We start from the raw sequence: 16,954 nt of genomic DNA on the forward strand, positions 1-16,954 counted from the left end.
GTGAACTGTATGATTCTGTATATACATATGTATGTTTGTTCATGTTGAAACTCATGTTGAAACTCAATAGAGCATCACTATATATGATACTTGTCTCACAGACCAAAGACGGGGCCTGTAGTCCACACAAAACTGGGAAGTCTGAGAGGAGAGCATTTGAGTGTAAAGGGGAAGGATACGGGGGTCCATGTCTACCTGGGAGTTCCGTTTGCAAAGCCTCCTGTTGGACCACTGAGACTGGCCCCACCCCAGCCTGCAGAGGGATGGGAAGGAGTGAGAGATGCCACCCAACAACCATTCATGTAAGTCATTAATGCAGTCCAACTACTGTAGGTGTTTATTAGATAGTTTTATTCCATATATTAACTTGATTCTTTTCACAGCTGTGTCCAAAATAGACAGTTTCTTCTGGATATGATAAATATGATATTCTCGGAGACAGCAGATATTCCTGACATCTCAGAAGACTGTCTTTACCTCAACATTTTCACTCCTGCAACTGCTGCTCAAGATGTCAAACTCCCAGTAAGATCCCTGTTTTACCTCATAGAATTGGTGAGTAATTACAAATTTAAAAAATAAAAAATAAAATCAATGTTCCACTTCCTAGGTAATGGTCTGGATCCATGGTGGAGGGCTAATAGGTGGCTCAGCCTCATTGTACGATGGTTCTGCCCTGGCTGCTTACCAGGATGTAGTTGTGGTTCTGGTCCAATATCGCTTAGGAGCACTGGGATTTCTCAGGTGAGGACGGTGTGCATATGATGAGATCCTGTGGAAAGTTATGCCTTGGTTTGATTTGTTTTAGCGATTCCTCATTGTTGGCCTTTTTCCAGTACCGGAGATGAACAGATGTCAGGAAACTTTGGTTTACTGGACCAGGTGGCAGCTCTGCGATGGGTCCAGGAGCACATCCACAACTTTGGAGGAGATCCAGGTTCCGTCACCATATTTGGGGAGTCTGCTGGTGGAGTGAGTGTGTCCCTCCTGGTACGATACAGTCCGCACACAAATATTCTCTGAAAGTCAATGACTGAAGAAAAATGTCTAAGAATGAATACAGGAATATTTTTGAATTCGTTTTTCCATTTATTCCATGTTTTGTGTTGCTTGAATTATCAGGCTCTGTCTCCATTTTCTGATGGCCTGTTTCACAGAGGAATCGCGGAGAGTGGCACTGCTGCATTGGACTTCTTATTCTTTCCACAAGATCCTTTGCCCACCGCCCAGGTAATTTAGCAGTTTACTTAATTTTCACAGCATGGCTCTGCAGAAGTCTAGCCGTCTATAACTCTTTAACTATAACTCTGTCTGTCCATACTCCATAGCTGATCTTGTAAACTGCTGGAGCCATCAGCTACAGATTTCTTGTGCACACTGTCAGTAGGCCATAGAAGTACCTCCACTCATTGTTCTGTATTTGAAATATTACCCTGATCGGGCTATAACCTTACCCAAATGTGTTGTCATATGTCATAGATAATGTAATAATACCCTGTAGATGACTGATGACACAGGCTGGCCAAGTCCGAGATCCCCAGACACGTCAATCCCATATCGATCCTGAGTTTACATTTTAGTTTATAAAATAAGTAAATACATAATATGTAGAATATTATACAAACAAGATTTATATTTTTTCTTCTTTACAATTATATATTTCTATGATCTTTATTGCCAGCTATTAGCCAATGTATCAGGCTGTGACATCACAAGCACAACAATGATTGCTGACTGCCTGAGATCCATGGACATTGATGCAATGCTGACTATTGAAAAGGTTAGACATGTCACATGTCATGTATTATATATAATCTGCTGACATAACAAATTGATCAAATAGTTTATAATTTCTCATTTCTAATCTCCAATGTTTGACAATGATTCTCATATCAATAACTCTTAAATCTCTTACACATTGGTATGCTTTTCCCTCAAGGACAACATGTTAAGATACCCTGTTAATGTTGATGGACACTTCCTGACCAAACCTGTGAATGAACTGTACCAAAACCACGAGCTTCTTAAAATACCATTCATAACAGGCGTTAATAATGATGAAGGGGGCTGGCTACTGCCTATGGTAAGTACGTGAGACATTATCTTTGATACTGTTGCATTTTATTTTGGGTTTAATTACTTTACTAATATGTCTTTATAAAACATTGTATTGTTCATGTTTGTTTGTTTGTTCTACAAAACAAACAAAAATAAAAACATGCTTGCTCTCTTAGTTATTTGCTCCTCCAAACTGGACAGAGGGAATGGACCGGGAACATGTCATGGATGTTCTAGCCATGTTCTATCCCCATGTAAGAGAAACACTGCCTTGCATACATTTCTGGCCTGATTCTGTTTTCTGTCTAACCTTAAATGTTTTTTCGGTCTTCCTCAAGCTGCCAGAGCTTGTGGCAAATGAATATATTGGAAGCTCTGGAGATCGACTGAAAATTAGAGATGGATTTACAGAGATGCTTGGGGACATTCTTTTTACCATTCCAGCCATTAAGACTTCAAATTTCCACAGAGGTAACTGTGAAATAAAATATTGTAATCTTGAGAATGGTTCTTCTTAGCCCGGTTTGCCTCAAACAAACACACCTAATTTTGTCTACAACCAGATGCAGGTGCTCCTGTATATCTGTATGAGTACCAGCATCCACCCAAATTCCTGCAGGAGAGAAGGCCAAGCTTTGTTGGATCAGACCATGGTGATGAAATCATCACTGTATTGGGATACTGCTTTATAACTTCCTATGCCGAATTTAGTAAGTGCAATATTGTAGGCATTAATTTGTCTCTGACTTTCCAAGAATGAATACTTTTTGAAATTGTACATCAGAGCTTCACTCAACCATTTTTCTTAATCACTACAGTACCATGTACAGAAGAAGAGGAACAGCTCAGCAAAACTATGATGAGCTACTGGGGCAACTTTGCTCGGACGGGGTAGGATTACACTCATATACACAGTGGCCGTCATTTATGTGTACAACCCAGTTTAGATTTTAGACCAGGAATGAGTTTAAGCCAAAGTCCAGTATCTTATAATTAGATGAGTGCAAGTCTATCAACATACTCTCATTACTATTTGTACTTAAAAACAAACTTTGTATGTACTAGGTCGCCTAATGGAGTTGGCCTTGTACATTGGCATCAGTACGGTGCTGATGAACACTACCTGTCCATTGGGTTGGAACAGATGTCTGCTCAGCACCTGAAGAAGGACCGCTACACCTTGCTGACTCAAACTGTTCCTGAGAAGATTCACCAGAGTCAAGAGAATGTAGTTCACAGTGAACTGTAGTATCGACAGCATTCCCTTAATATAACAGCAACGGAAAATAAATTTTGAGGTGGGTTGCAATAAGCCTATCTCACAGAATTTCCCCGCCCCCCTTAATACGGCCCCTTTCGGGGTTAGTGGTGATAGCGTGACGTCACTCCATAGACGCTACATTTTAACAGAGGTAATTTAAGAAGTCTACAACTTTTGTTTTCTCAAGGTAAGGTTTGTTCTATCTGTTCGAGCTGATTTACCATCTTGTTTGCTTCATAATAATATTGGTCTGTCACATTTTTACATTAGAAAATGTACTTAGATTCTCCAGAGAAAGAAACGTGTAAATGCTAATGTTAAAGACACCACTATTTACCGGAAGTGGGCGTGGAAAGCGGGCTGTGAGATAGGTCTATCAGGAAAGAATACAGTACCCCATTTTTGTCGTTTATTTGTTGAATCACAATTTCACTTTTTTATCCTCATACCCTGTATGAGTTCCCTTGAACCCTTGGTTGAAAACTTTGTCCCGACCTGAAAATGTATTTACTAAACCGCTGGAGACTGTTATTGAACAAACTATAGCAATGCTTGCAACATTTATTTTAAGAAAAGAAAAATGCTATAGCCATCAAAGTACATCAGTAGGCTACTATAATGACAAAGATGACAGAAATGTTTGCACTCTTATTGTATTGTCCAAAAAAGGTATTCCAGTCAGGTGTGTAAGCCAAACGAAAGACTACGAATACTTTGCTAACCCTACCCCACCACATGGCACTCAGGAATAAAATGGGAATAACCTCTCAAGATTTTTGTTTTCATCTTTTTGACAGATCTGTACAAATATACTGTCATGTACAATTATAGAATTTCGCGGGCCTTCGGCCCGCTCATCCCAGAGTTGCGTTGCCCCGCGTTGCGATACAGAAGTCCACAGATACAGAAGTCCACAGTGACACGCGTTTTATGCAGCTGTTTTGTGTTGCAGCGCGTGCACGCGCGCGCGTGTAGTGTTGTTGTTCTTATCCATAACAATAAATGGATCAAATATGCTCTAGATTAGTTATGTATAGATTTAAAGCAGTGGCTGTCAAAGGTGTGTTCCAGGGACCCTCATGGTTCCTTGAGGGGGTTCCAAATGGACCCATTATAGGTCTGTAACTCTGAGAGTGTAGAAATGGAACCAAGTGGACCCTACAGGTCTGTAACTCTGAGAGTGTACAAATGGAACCAAATGGACTGTTTTATAACGTTTAACTGTGATACTGTACAAATGGAATCAAATGGGACTGTTATGGGTCCATTTGGTTTTACTGTCAGAGTTATGGGGGTCCTTGAAATTAAAAAGGTTGAGAACCTGTATGCAATGGCTTATGTCTTGTAAAAAGAGAGAGCAGCCTATTCTCCAAACCATCATATCTTATGCTTTGCTAGGTTGTACAAATTAATATAGGGTCAATATAATGTGCAGGACTCACGTGTGTGCTCTCTGTCTCTCTCGCTCTCTTCTCTCTCCTCCGTGTCGGTGGTGTGTGGGGGGGGGGGGGGGGGATTAGTTGCGCTGCCTGCGACAGTGCTATACTTCTCCAGCAGCGGTGCAGAACCGAGAGAGTGACACATTCGTGTGGATGTAAACTGCGCAAGTTGTAGCTTGAAAGTTCGGATTGTGTAGTCGCACCGGTGGTACAAAGTGAATGTTACAACTCGCACGGTGATGTTGTAAGGCGCAAATGCGAGTACCTAGTCGCACTGTCGAGCCCTGTGTAGTGTAGTGGCATTTGCGCTGCATCGCGAGGCGAGCCAAATTCCCCCCCGCGCACGCACGCACGCACACAGACACACACACACACACACACACTGTACGTAGCTGTGTGTTGTTGCAGCGCGCGCGTGTGCGTGTAGTGTTGTTGTTGTTGTTGTACCACGCCAGGTTTGCACAGTGCGCTCAGTGCGATATTTCCGAACGTGGGCGTTGTGTGTGTGTGTGGGTGGGTGTGTGTGTGTGTGGCTGGCTGTGTTTTGTTGCGTGGGGATCGCCATGTGAGGGGGCTAGCCAATAAGGGCCCTGTGTTGCATGTGGAGAATGGTGTAGGTTAGTGTGTGTGGTGTAGCCGAACGGGGTGTTGAGAACATGAGGGGGATGTAGCACAGCAATGGGTGACCCCTACATTAAGCTGTGTTGCTCCCAAGATGCAGTGCAAATGCGTGTTGTAGCAACCGTAGCCAATGGGAAAACAGGATGCAGTGTTGCCAGGTCCGCGAATTGTAAGCGAGTTGTAAGTAGCGTGTTGAATGGCATTTTTTCTGGGCTAGTTTTCATAGACCTGGCAACAAATTAGGCGGGGGTGTCGGTGCTTGTGGCGTGTTTGTGTTTGTTATTGATATTGATGTTGTTTGTGAGTGTGGACGGGAGGCGGCTGTAGTGGCAGTGCAATGACAGTTTTTACGCGGGTGTTGTTGATTGTGGGCGTGCGGCGCGACATGAGGAGATAGCCGTGGATCGACGCGGAGGGTAAGGCTGTGTCGTGTTAGTGTGTTGTTGCAGTGTGTGTTGCAGCGTGTTGCAGCGTGTCAGTGACGTAGTAGCTGGTGCCTTTTGTTCCTGTGCGTGCTTTTGGGGACATGTTTTCAATTGTAATATAGGATGCACCAATTATGCACCTTTTGTCAATCAATAACTGCACTGCACTTTGTGTGATTTGTGCTGGGTGCATGATATGTTCTGTACTGAGTATGGTTTGATCCTCTCTAGCAAGGAACTTTTACCCTCTGATAGCTACACTTATATCAGCGAGGCTTGGCATACAACCTCATGGCTCGATCACTGTAGAAGTACTGTAGATGCACATGCCTCTTTACAGTCCATGCATATCAACTATGACTTGGCTACTACTGACCATATTCCTCTCTCCATGTTGATCAATGTTGGTAATCTACCTCTGCTATCTCCAGTAGAGGGGACTAGCAAGAAGCCAGGGAAACTAGATTGGACCAATGCTACCACCAGTTGGAAATGTATCAAAGCCAAACTAATGCTCTGCTAGATAACATCAAACTCCCTAAGTCAATTTTGTGTCACGACTTAAATTGTAAAAACCCACACCATAGCATTGATCTGTGCACAATGTACATATTGTGGAGTCTCTTTTAACTGCCAGCAAGCCTTTATATAAACATAGGGCAAATGGTGGCCTTGCCAGGCCAGGTTGGAATACATATGTAGCAGAACTGCATGCTGATGCCAGTAGGGCTTTTAAAGAATGGACTGAATCAGGCAAATAAGTCTGGTCACCTGTTTGAACGAAAAAAACAGACCAACGCTAACTTTAATATATGCACTCAAGGTTCTTTATTATTTGTCTCCCGAGGAAGATATTTGTCTTAGACAAAGGGCCCGCATGCAAGCGTAGCCCTTATGCCCATGTCGCCGCAGTGCAGTGCCGTTTCATTAAGAGACAGGAAAATACAATGCGGGCTGATGCACTTGCAAAGAAACTACAAAATAATAGTAGAACTATTAATAACTGTAAAACATCTCTACCGTCAAGTGTCGATGATGCAAGTGGCCCGGAGGACATGGTAACCTGGAGAAAATACTCTCTGACTTATTTAACTGTATTCCAAGTAACCCTTTCCAAATTGGCACAGTCAATACAGATGAGGAGGTGGTTATCACATCACAAGAAATACATGAAGCTGTCCTGAAATTAGACAACAATAAGGCCTGTGGTCTGGATAACATTGCTGCCGAACACTTGAAATATGCCAACAGGAAACTGCATATTTTACTTGCCATTTGTTTTACTGGGTTTTTAGTTCATGGATCACTACCAAAATCTGAGCTGATAATCAGTTTGGTTTCAAACAGAAACATGGCACTGACATCATCATGTGTATCTTTGCGCTCAAGGAGATATTGGACAAATATGCAAGTCAAAACACCACTGTATTTACATGTTTTATTGATGCTTCTAAAGCCGTCTGTCACGATATCAGTCTGTTGCACACTTTTAAGGTGGCCTTACACTAGCCGATTTTTTAAAATCTGAAATCTGATATGATGTGGCAGTTTCGTACACACTAAACGCGTGAAGAATCATGAGGCAAGCTTGATGATGGTTTATTTAACGTGCACAGCATTACATCGATGCTGCAGCACCGCGGGTCTCAATGTAGCCATAAATGTCACAATTCAGAGGTACAGCTTATATAGCGTTAGTCCCGCCCACAAGGTGGACCCCGAGAGACGGGCCTCACAGACAGGTTTTAGGAGACGGGAAATACAGACAGGATAACAAGCTCACAGAGATGAAAGAACCATTTGCTTACAAGGAAGGGGGGTGGGGGGGGAACAGGTGAGAAGGGGGTTCCAAGTCACCAGAGCCAAAGTGTCAGACACACTGTGTTCTCACAGCAGGGTTCAGAGCTTCAAAGTCAGGGTGTATAGACTAACTATCAATGTATTTAAATGTCCTATGGTGATGGGAAATTCCTCGTCAAATCCCTCCTTTTGTTAATTAAACAACAACTTAATTAAACAATAATTGTGAATTTTCCATCAATAATACATCATAATATCACATTTGAAGAAAATACATAAAAAATAGAATCACTAGTAGCTAATAATTGAGCATACTGCAATAACAATCGTGGTTAGATAACCAAATAAACCAAAAATCCCTAAAAATGATACTAATACAGTACCCTGTTGAATTCATTTGACCTGTATTAGCACAGCAAAATATAACATAACAGATAAAACAGAAAACAAAATCATATAACCAAAGAAACCAAAAACCCTAAAAATGATACTAATACAGTACCCTGTTGAATTCATTTGTCCTGTATTAGCACAGCAAAATATAACATAACAGATAAAACAGAAAACAAAATCATATATTTCAAACAATATTTTCTTTCCAGATGAGAAACGATTTTCCCATGACGCAAACTGTCCAACACGCGTTTAAGAGTCCACCGTCAAGTGATTCTCCCCACTTTCTTTTTTTTTTTTTTTTAATTGGGCCGTCTGATAGGGGGAGGTGTATGTGTGTGTGTGTGTGTGTGTGTGTGTGTGTGTGTGTGTGTGTGTGTGTGTGTGTGTGTAGGACAGTCCTCCAGGGGGGGTGTGTGTGTGTGTGTGTGTGTGTGTGTGTGTGTAATGGGTGCATAACCTGGACTGGCGATTGTATTCTTGTCTGGAAGCGCTGTCCCTCATCGGCCCCAGTTATCCTGTCCACCAGTCCCTGCCAGCCGGTGCCCATAATCCTCTTCGTCCCTTCGGTCTCTGCTGGCTCCCTCTGATGAATGGTAGGCTTGATCGTCATAATAGCCGCTACTGTCGTCATATGGTGTCTCCTGCTGTCGTTCTTCTTTGTCTGTTGACAGCGTAGTGACAGCACTAATCATGGCAAGTTGGAGGGCTTCGGTCTTTTCTTGATCCTGTTTCTTCTCTTTTTCGTTCATGTCGTTTTCGACTTCCTCTGCATGAGTTGCGTGCCTGAGGATGTCGGCCGGATCAGCTGTTCTGTAGCCAATGAGAGATTGTTTCACACGCTTAGAGAGTTTGTCATGCATGTTGCTTATTAGCTGACTGACCAGGAAGGCTTTGGCAAATGGGTCGTTCGGATCTTTTCCCCCTCCGTGGGTGAGTATGGCTTCCTCCAGGCGGTGGACTGACCGTTTCATCTCTGCCCTGCTTACAGTTGTGCACTTCAGTCAGATTTAATATCGTTGGGAAGAGTGTCATAATCTTCTCACAAACTGTATCCACAGCAGTGATGTATCTGTAATTGTTCTCAAATTGTACATGGACGGGCCTCTCATCTTGATATGTTTGGGCGGCCTCCAGGACTGCCTGCATTTTAGAGGGTTCCATGTTCTTGGCACAGATGTCAAGCACCTCTTTCATTGTAGGCCTGTATGTACGACAGAAAGCCTTCAGTTGTTGAGTCCAGCGGCGTCCTCCCACTTCATTGGGCTTCTTTAGTGTAGCGGCATATTGGGATATGTCGTCTGGGGACCATAAGCGTTGTACCATCATTACGTCGCCGTACGGGTTGGCTACTTCTACCATTGGACATTGCATGTCAGCCGCCTGTATTATGTTGTCTTTCTCTTCATCCATCCATGGGTCAGAATAAAGTTCATTTGAGGTGGGCGTGTTGCCTGGCAGATGATAAAACCGTGGCGCCCCCTGTGCACGTTTTACTGCCCCAGGCCTTCTTCTTCCCTGCCCATATGACAGTGTGTTGTCCTGGGTGATGGCGATATTCTTGTGACGAGCCGCTGTCTCCCCGTTGTGAATAGGGGTGGACCGATATACTGGTGGGGGCAAGGTCTTCTGTCTTGTCGATGCGGGAACTGGAGTTGTTGGCTGTGCTGTGTTTGTATTGTTACCGTTGCCCAGCTCTGGGTTAGAAATGTCAGTGTAGGATGGACGTTGGCTTGTATTAGTGTCATTGGCTTGAGTGGAGTTCATGTTGCCTTCTCTGCGTTGAACTTCTTCCAATAGGGTGAGAATAGCAGACACCAGGATTGCCGTTGGAGTGGAGGGCTGCAGACTTGTAGCGAGTATTATAGCTGCCTGCTGTGGGTTTTCCAGAGAGGGGGGTTGAATGTTCTGTGGGGGGGTGGGGTGCGAGCTTGCAGTTTCATCAGAGGGTGTGAGGAGAGCAGTGACGTTTCGGATGGTAGACGTCGGGGGTTGACTGGCTGGCATAGGAGGGCAGTCGAGGCCGATTTGGGATGGCGCCTGCAGAGAAGGATAAAAAATAGAATTCTGCGAATATTTGGGCTCTGAAGCGACATATTGAGGAGGAGCCTGTGGTTGGTTCTCCCTTAAAGGATCTATGTCTGGCAGTTCTTTCATATGACTCTCCCGTTGTCTGTACTGTGCTTCCTCCATCCACATTGAAAATACTTTTTTGTTCAGTTCACATTTGTCAAGTTTGGATGTTTTTACTGTCTTTTTCTGTCTCATTTTCTTCTCAGCTTTTTTTAGTAGTTTATCTAATTCAAGCAATTTTCCCACACTTAAAGAGCCTTGCTCCGGAAACCCCATTTGTTTCCACTCATCAAGACAGTCTAACGCTCCTAGGCCATATTTTGCAACCATCTCGTGCATAACAGAAGACCACCTTTCTCTGTCCTCTGGGACGGTACTTTTTTTATTACCCATATTTAATTACTGCTATGTACTTTTTTGGGGGAGTCTATCACTTTTCTAATACTTTTCACAATCACTGAGACAGTAAATGCTCCTAGACTATTTTGCTAGTAGAGCATATTTTCCCACCATGTTAATCTGTCACTTGTCCCTGTTCTCTGGGACCGGCACACTTTTCTCTCAGTACACAGCAATGTGGACTGTCTAGTCTTAAGTAACACGGTATCTTTATGTTATTTTGTGAGGACAAAATGTCTTTATGTTGTTTTATACAACAAGGTATCTTATGTTTTCCCACAGAGTAACAAGGTGTCGTTGTGTTACAAACTTGACTTCATGCAACTATCTTTATGCTATTTTGTGAGGACAACAAATGTCTTTATGTTGCTTGTGCAACAAGGTATCTTTGTTGTTTCCACAGATTAACAAGGTGTCGTTGTTTTTCAAAACATGCAACTATCTTTATGCTATCCTGTGAGGACAGCAAAATGTCTTTGTGTTGCTTGTGCAACAAGATATCTTCTGCTGTTTCCACAGTGTAACAAGGTGTCGTTGTGTTATTTAATGCAAGGTCGTTTTCTGTCCACTAGGCTAGATTTACACAATAGATAGGCTGGCAAAATATGGTCTTAGAATTTAGCATACTTAATTAAACCCTTTAAAAATGTAGCACTTCAATTGTCAGGAACTTGGAATTTGGAAATTTCTCACCGTTTCAGTGTAGCCAACTAGCCACGGGTTTTTTTAAATCCAGGCGCTGAACTCCGTAGATCGCAGCCGCGACTCCCTGTTGATCTCTGTCCTTTTTGGAGCCGTTCGTTGACGTGATGGACAATCAGTCGTGATTGATCTTCCGGAGCTCAGACGACGCTGGATCCCACTTCTGACACCAAATTGATGTGGCAGTTTCGTACACACTAAACGCGTGAAGAATCATGAGGCAAGCTTGATGATGGTTTATTTAACGTGCACAGCATTACATCGATGCTGCAGCACCGCAGGTCTCAATGTAGCCATAAATGTCACAATTCAGAGGTACAGCTTATATAGCGTTAGTCCCGCCCACAAGGTGGACCCCGAGAGACGGGCCTCACAGACAGGTTTTAGGAGACGGGAAATACAGACAGGATAACAAGCTCACAGAGATGAAAGAACCATTTGCTTACAAGGAAGGGGGGTGGGGGGGGAACAGGTGAGAAGGGGGTTCCAAGTCACCAGAGCCAAAGTGTCAGACACACTGTGTTCTCACAGCAGGGTTCAGAGCTTCAAAGTCAGGGTGTATAGACTAACTATCAATGTATTTAAATGTCCTATGGTGATGGGAAATTCCTCGTCAGATAGCACCACACACTACAGGATAATAAATAAAGATAAAGGCACCCCCCGATTGTCAAAAACTATCGGCTAGTGTAAGGCCACCTTTACTGTGTAGTGATGTCCTAGTGTTTCCTGTTTTCCCTAGTTACTGTTTCCTGTGTTGTCTCACCTCCCTGTGATTACTAGTTTTCTCCACCTGTGTTAGTCTCCTATAGAGCGTCGCAGTCCCGGACTGCCCCCTACCATGGACCAGGAAATGATTTTCCTCATAGACATTTCAGAAAGTATTTATTTAAAGACCTTTACGCCGCGGAGAAAGCCAACTCGAGTCGTGACAAATCATGACAACAAACTACATTTTTTGGGCCGAACAAATAATTAGAAAGAACGGCAGGTTACAACACTTTTTGTTGTTTTTCTTCTTTGTAATTATTTGTTTTGTCCAAAATATTGTTTGTGTTGTCATGAGTTGTCACGACTCGAGTTGGCTTTGACCGTGGCGTAACCGTCTTTAAATAAATACTTTTTGAAATGTCTATGGGAAAAATGCATTGGGATTCATTTCCTGGTCCATGGTAGGGGGCGGGACTGCGACGCTCTATAGCCAATCCCAGTGTTGATTGTTTGTTCTGTTCACCTGTGTATTGTGATCCCTGTTTACTTAAACCCTCAGTTCCTTATGTTCCCTGCTTGACTATAGATGTTGTTATGGTGTTCTGTTCCCGTTATGTTCACCTAGTGTTTTCAGTATAATAAATACTTTAATTTGACGTTCTCTGCTCCTGCCTGTCTGTTCAGCATTACTTGTCTTGAGTCGCACCGTGACAGTATACTGTATACAAATTATGTCTGCGAGGGGCCCCTAGATATGTAATAAGGATTCTGGTTTATTGGTATGCACACCAGACTATGCTGGTTAAATGGGGTAACTCCATTTCCGCTCCATTCCATGTGACCAATGGGGTACGGCAAGGCAGCATTTTATCTCCTTTCCTTTTTAATATTTTTATGGATGATTTATCTGTACAGTTGAATGCCTGTAAAACAGGGTGTATCATTGGTGACTGTTTCATTAACCACCTCATGTTTGCAGATGACTTGGTGGTTCTATGCCCATATAGTGCTGGTCTCCAGCAGTTACTAAAAGTGTGCTCACAGTACGGCCTCGATTTTGATGTTAAGTACAACGCTAAGAAGAGCATAACCCTGATTGTGAGATGTAAGGAAGACAGTAAGCTGGTATTTCCTGATTTCTACCTGTCTGGAATGTCATTAAAAGAATGCAAAGAGACAAAATATCTAGGTAATTTTATAACAAATGACCTATCTGATGATAGAGATATTTTTAGACAGCGGCGTAAACTGTATGCTCAAGCCAACACACTCATACGTAAGTTTAATTTCTGCTCTGTAACTCTGTTCCAGTGAAAATCTCACTTTTTAAAGCCTATTGTACTCCGCTGTACACTGCCCACTTGTGGCGACACTACAAAAAGGGCAGCCTGCAAAAAATGACAGTGGCCTATAATGACTGCATGAGACTGCTGCTCAAAGCCCCAAGATGCTGTAGTGCCATGCAGTCAAATGTTTGTAGAAATAAATGTACCCACTTGCCCTGCTGTGCTACGAAACTGATAGATTTATGTGCAGGTTAACAGACTCTGAGAACAGCATCATTGCATGACTTTCTAACCCTGCTAAGAGCTCTGTCAGGCTGTCATCTAAGCTGTGGAGCCACTGGCGTTCTAGCCTGTATGTACAGAGATAAGTCCCCCCTGTTTGTTTGTTTATTCTTTGTTGTTTACTTTTGTGTTTTTATGTTTTATGTGTTCTATGGTTCCCCCTGTGAATAAAGTTTGAATTGAATTGAATTTAATTGAATATGGTCCCAATATGCCTTAAAACGTACAATTTTGAATGCGTGCCTATATTAAGTTATATCTCATCATAAGTTACTACTAGTTAGTACATAGCCTATAGGGTATGTGCATGCATAAAGTGAGTGGCAAATCGAGTGGCAAAGTGAGTTTGAGTTTAACGTTGTTTAATGCAACCAGACAGGACTTTTCTGTTTGGATGTATGGGCTGTTAAGGCCAGAACACAGAAAGTCATTTTTTGCAACTCAGTATAGGCGAATCATGAACACAAGCTGGAAGTACCCTCACTAAAAACGCCGGACAAGTGGTGAAAATTAGCACATGTGCTAACACACTGTAAACTAGAAAAAGTGCCCTTCTGGGCACAGGTCTCCACCAGGAGGATAGGATTGTGTGTGATGTTTGGCAAAATGTTTAGGAGTAATATAAATATGTTTATTTGTTTGTTTGTGTGTGTGTGTGTGTGTGTGTGTGTGTGTGTGTGTGTGTGTGTGTGTGTGTGTGTGTGTGTGTGTGTGAGACTTGGCCTGTTGTAGCGCCACCATGAGGCTGATTTGAAAACTGTCAAGTGGCATTTCTTTCTCAGCCTATCACAGGAAAATCTGGGGAGTATTTTTCCCAGAGTAATTATTATAGAGTAATTCATTTCCTCTGAAATAGTAATATCTACTCCTTTGGAGGAATATTCTTCTCCTGTGACCAATAGAGTGAGAGCAAAATTCCAGAAGAATTTCTATTGGAGTAATACAGCATGGCCACGCCTACTATGCCAAGGTTTTTGAATCCTGAAGGCGCCATTTTTCTCTAGTAGGCAGTGGGCACTTCTCCGGATCCCCCGCACAATATATTACAAACTTTAGTACTATAAACTTAAGAGCAGTAGACACTGGCAGCGATATTGGAGTGGATTTAATTGAAGACTTTTATTCATGTGGATGGATCAAACACCAGGTAAGATTATTATTATTATTATTGTTAACTTATTGTAAACGGCAATGTTTGTAACTGATTTGCAACAGCTGGCTGCAGCTACTTAGCCATGGATGTTAGCATGTTAGCTAACGCTACGTTATCAGCAAGCTATTAATTAAACAACCTTTTAATTAATAGCTTAACGTATCAACTGCATGTACGTCGGTGCAACACGAGTATTACATTATGAACAGTATTGCTATCATGTTTATTCATTAATGTATTTACCAGGGAGGGACGGTTCACATTAAGAATCATGTCGGTTTTCACATTCATGTGAAGGGGCCGAGAAGCTTAATTACATTCTGTAGTCCGTGAGCATGCATGCTTGGTCATAAAACTATCCAAACAAACTGACACCGATACAATATGCAACAAGACAAGTAGACATAGTACAGGAGACGGAACAATTATGTACAATAGCAGACTTTGCTGAGATGGTGGCGAGACACGTGTGTTTGACTCTGAACAGAGTCATTTTGTTTTTGCTTGTTCTCCATATTTCCCCGGCCGTACATCGACATACACGCTCAGATTTCAAATATAAAGTGCTTAGTGCTTACCCCATGGATGTTACAATTTGTGGATCGACTCTTAATGTGGAACCAAAGTGGTTCACTGGTTTCCGCCCAGACCTTTCACGGTCGCACACCCTACCAGTAGCACACTATGCTTTGCTAGCACAACAAAAGTTTGTTGTTGGTCAATAGCAGCTCAGAGATGGGGTGTGGGGGGGATTCGTGAAAGACGTGTGCTGTCGCGGCGTCATCAACACCATAACGTTAGGTATGTGAGTTGAAAGATACTTTATACCCAGCTTTCAAACAGGATTTAGCTAGATGCACATGCAAATTGGTATCGAGCCGACCTGTAGATGGGGGTTTTGTAATGGTTTCTATTTGTAACACTACTCGATGAATGAATTGTTGTGCCCTCGGTGGTTTTCAACCAGTGGTCCGGGGACCACCAGTCGTCCTTGAAGGGGTTCCAGGTGGTCCCCAGCTAAATGATGGCGAGTTGGTAACCAAATGGACCCTTATAGATCTTTAACTCTGGACCCATATAGATATTTCTTCTGAGGTTTCATTTTACACTCAAGAGTTAAATTATTGTTAAACACCTGCATTACTTAATTTACAAGTACACATCATAATTCGAGAATGCAGAATTATTTTTGATCAATGGGTTTGGCCTGAAAGGCTAAATCTCATGAAATGGTGGTCCAAGGCTCAAAAGCTGAAAGAATAATGGGCCTTGATATGAAATGGGTTGAAGACCACTGCCCTTTATCATCATAGTAACTCTTATTATATATTTGTCTTAAAGGATGCAGGCTGTAAGGGTCAAGTGTAGAGACCGACAGAAGTACATTTGCTACGAAGGGCAACTGACCTTCAAATTATTTCTGGAGTCTGGTGAGTGAAACAAATTGGAGTCGTATGTTTCTATATTAATGGTGATTTTTTTTGTCAAGGTCCCATAGAATTGTATGTATTATGACTGCAGACCCCATCTATAAATGTTGTTCCAGAGACCATGAGAAAGATTTGAGTTACAAATGTTTGCTTTAAAAAATATATATATTCAATGATTTGCACAATGGCAGGTCTACAAGCTCACAGCACAGCACTCAGTGGTGTGCTGTGATCGTGTTAATCTGCTAAATTTGAAAAGCTATATTTTTAATATCTAGTTTAAAAATCCCCTGCCGGCGGGGGCAGCGGCCGTCCACCTCATGAACCGCTCTCAGCGGGTAAATGGGGCTGGTCAAGGTCTCGGGTTCCAACTCCGATATTTTTGATTTTCCCTCCTGGACCCCCCTGGGGTTTAAGAGGTTAAAGTGGTTCAAATCTAAAGTGACACAGATGCGTGACCTTTTAATAAAAAATCAAATAAATTACACAACAGATTTTATGTGGCGGCGTGACCCAAATTGCTGCGGCCCATGCACTCTAAGCACAAACAATGACAACAAAGTCTGATCAATCTTGTTATGTCTTCACAGTTTCCAGGAAATTTGAAATTCCTGTTTTGGATGTAAAAGTCTATGATGACTTAAACACGGAAGTTCTTGTAAAGAAACCAGACCTGGGTGTACTTGAGGTGCGTTTAGATCCTGAAGGTGAGTTATTTACTTATTAACTTGGAGTCTTGTAATCCACACAGTCTAACCTAAAATGTCATGTATTTTGTACTTCAAAATGATCTTTGTTTCAAAGCACTCATTGTAATGCAACATAGTAACTCATCTGCGTTGCATGACATTTTGAGTAGATTAGAAGCTCTTCATACACTTTAGTAAGCATCTGAGGAAGAACTAGCTTGGTGTGTGGATC

General features: G+C 42.4%; 2 protein-coding genes across 2 annotated transcripts in view; both read left to right on the forward strand.

Annotated features, from left to right (window-relative positions):
- Positions 1-3,359, forward strand: part of LOC306923493 (fatty acyl-CoA hydrolase precursor, medium chain-like) — a 55,823-nt gene extending 52,464 nt beyond the window's left edge. The window contains exons 2-12 of the mRNA XM_079501620.1: positions 464-525; positions 611-744; positions 837-990; positions 1,123-1,230; positions 1,682-1,780; positions 1,940-2,083; positions 2,235-2,312; positions 2,397-2,529; positions 2,622-2,768; positions 2,877-2,949; positions 3,124-3,359. Of these exons, the coding sequence (XP_079357746.1) occupies positions 614-744; positions 837-990; positions 1,123-1,230; positions 1,682-1,780; positions 1,940-2,083; positions 2,235-2,312; positions 2,397-2,529; positions 2,622-2,768; positions 2,877-2,949; positions 3,124-3,307 (1,251 nt within the window). The 5' untranslated portion in view covers positions 464-525; positions 611-613 and the 3' untranslated portion in view covers positions 3,308-3,359. The remainder of the gene's footprint in view (positions 1-463; positions 526-610; positions 745-836; positions 991-1,122; positions 1,231-1,681; positions 1,781-1,939; positions 2,084-2,234; positions 2,313-2,396; positions 2,530-2,621; positions 2,769-2,876; positions 2,950-3,123) is intronic.
- LOC306923490 (uncharacterized protein) overlaps positions 1-16,954 on the forward strand; it is a 70,228-nt gene that overhangs the window by 11,821 nt on the left and 41,453 nt on the right. The window lies entirely within an intron of this gene.

Source organism: Electrona antarctica, assembly GCF_951216825.1.
Source record: "Electrona antarctica genome assembly, chromosome: 5".
NCBI classification, from domain to species: Eukaryota; Metazoa; Chordata; class Actinopteri; order Myctophiformes; family Myctophidae; genus Electrona; species Electrona antarctica.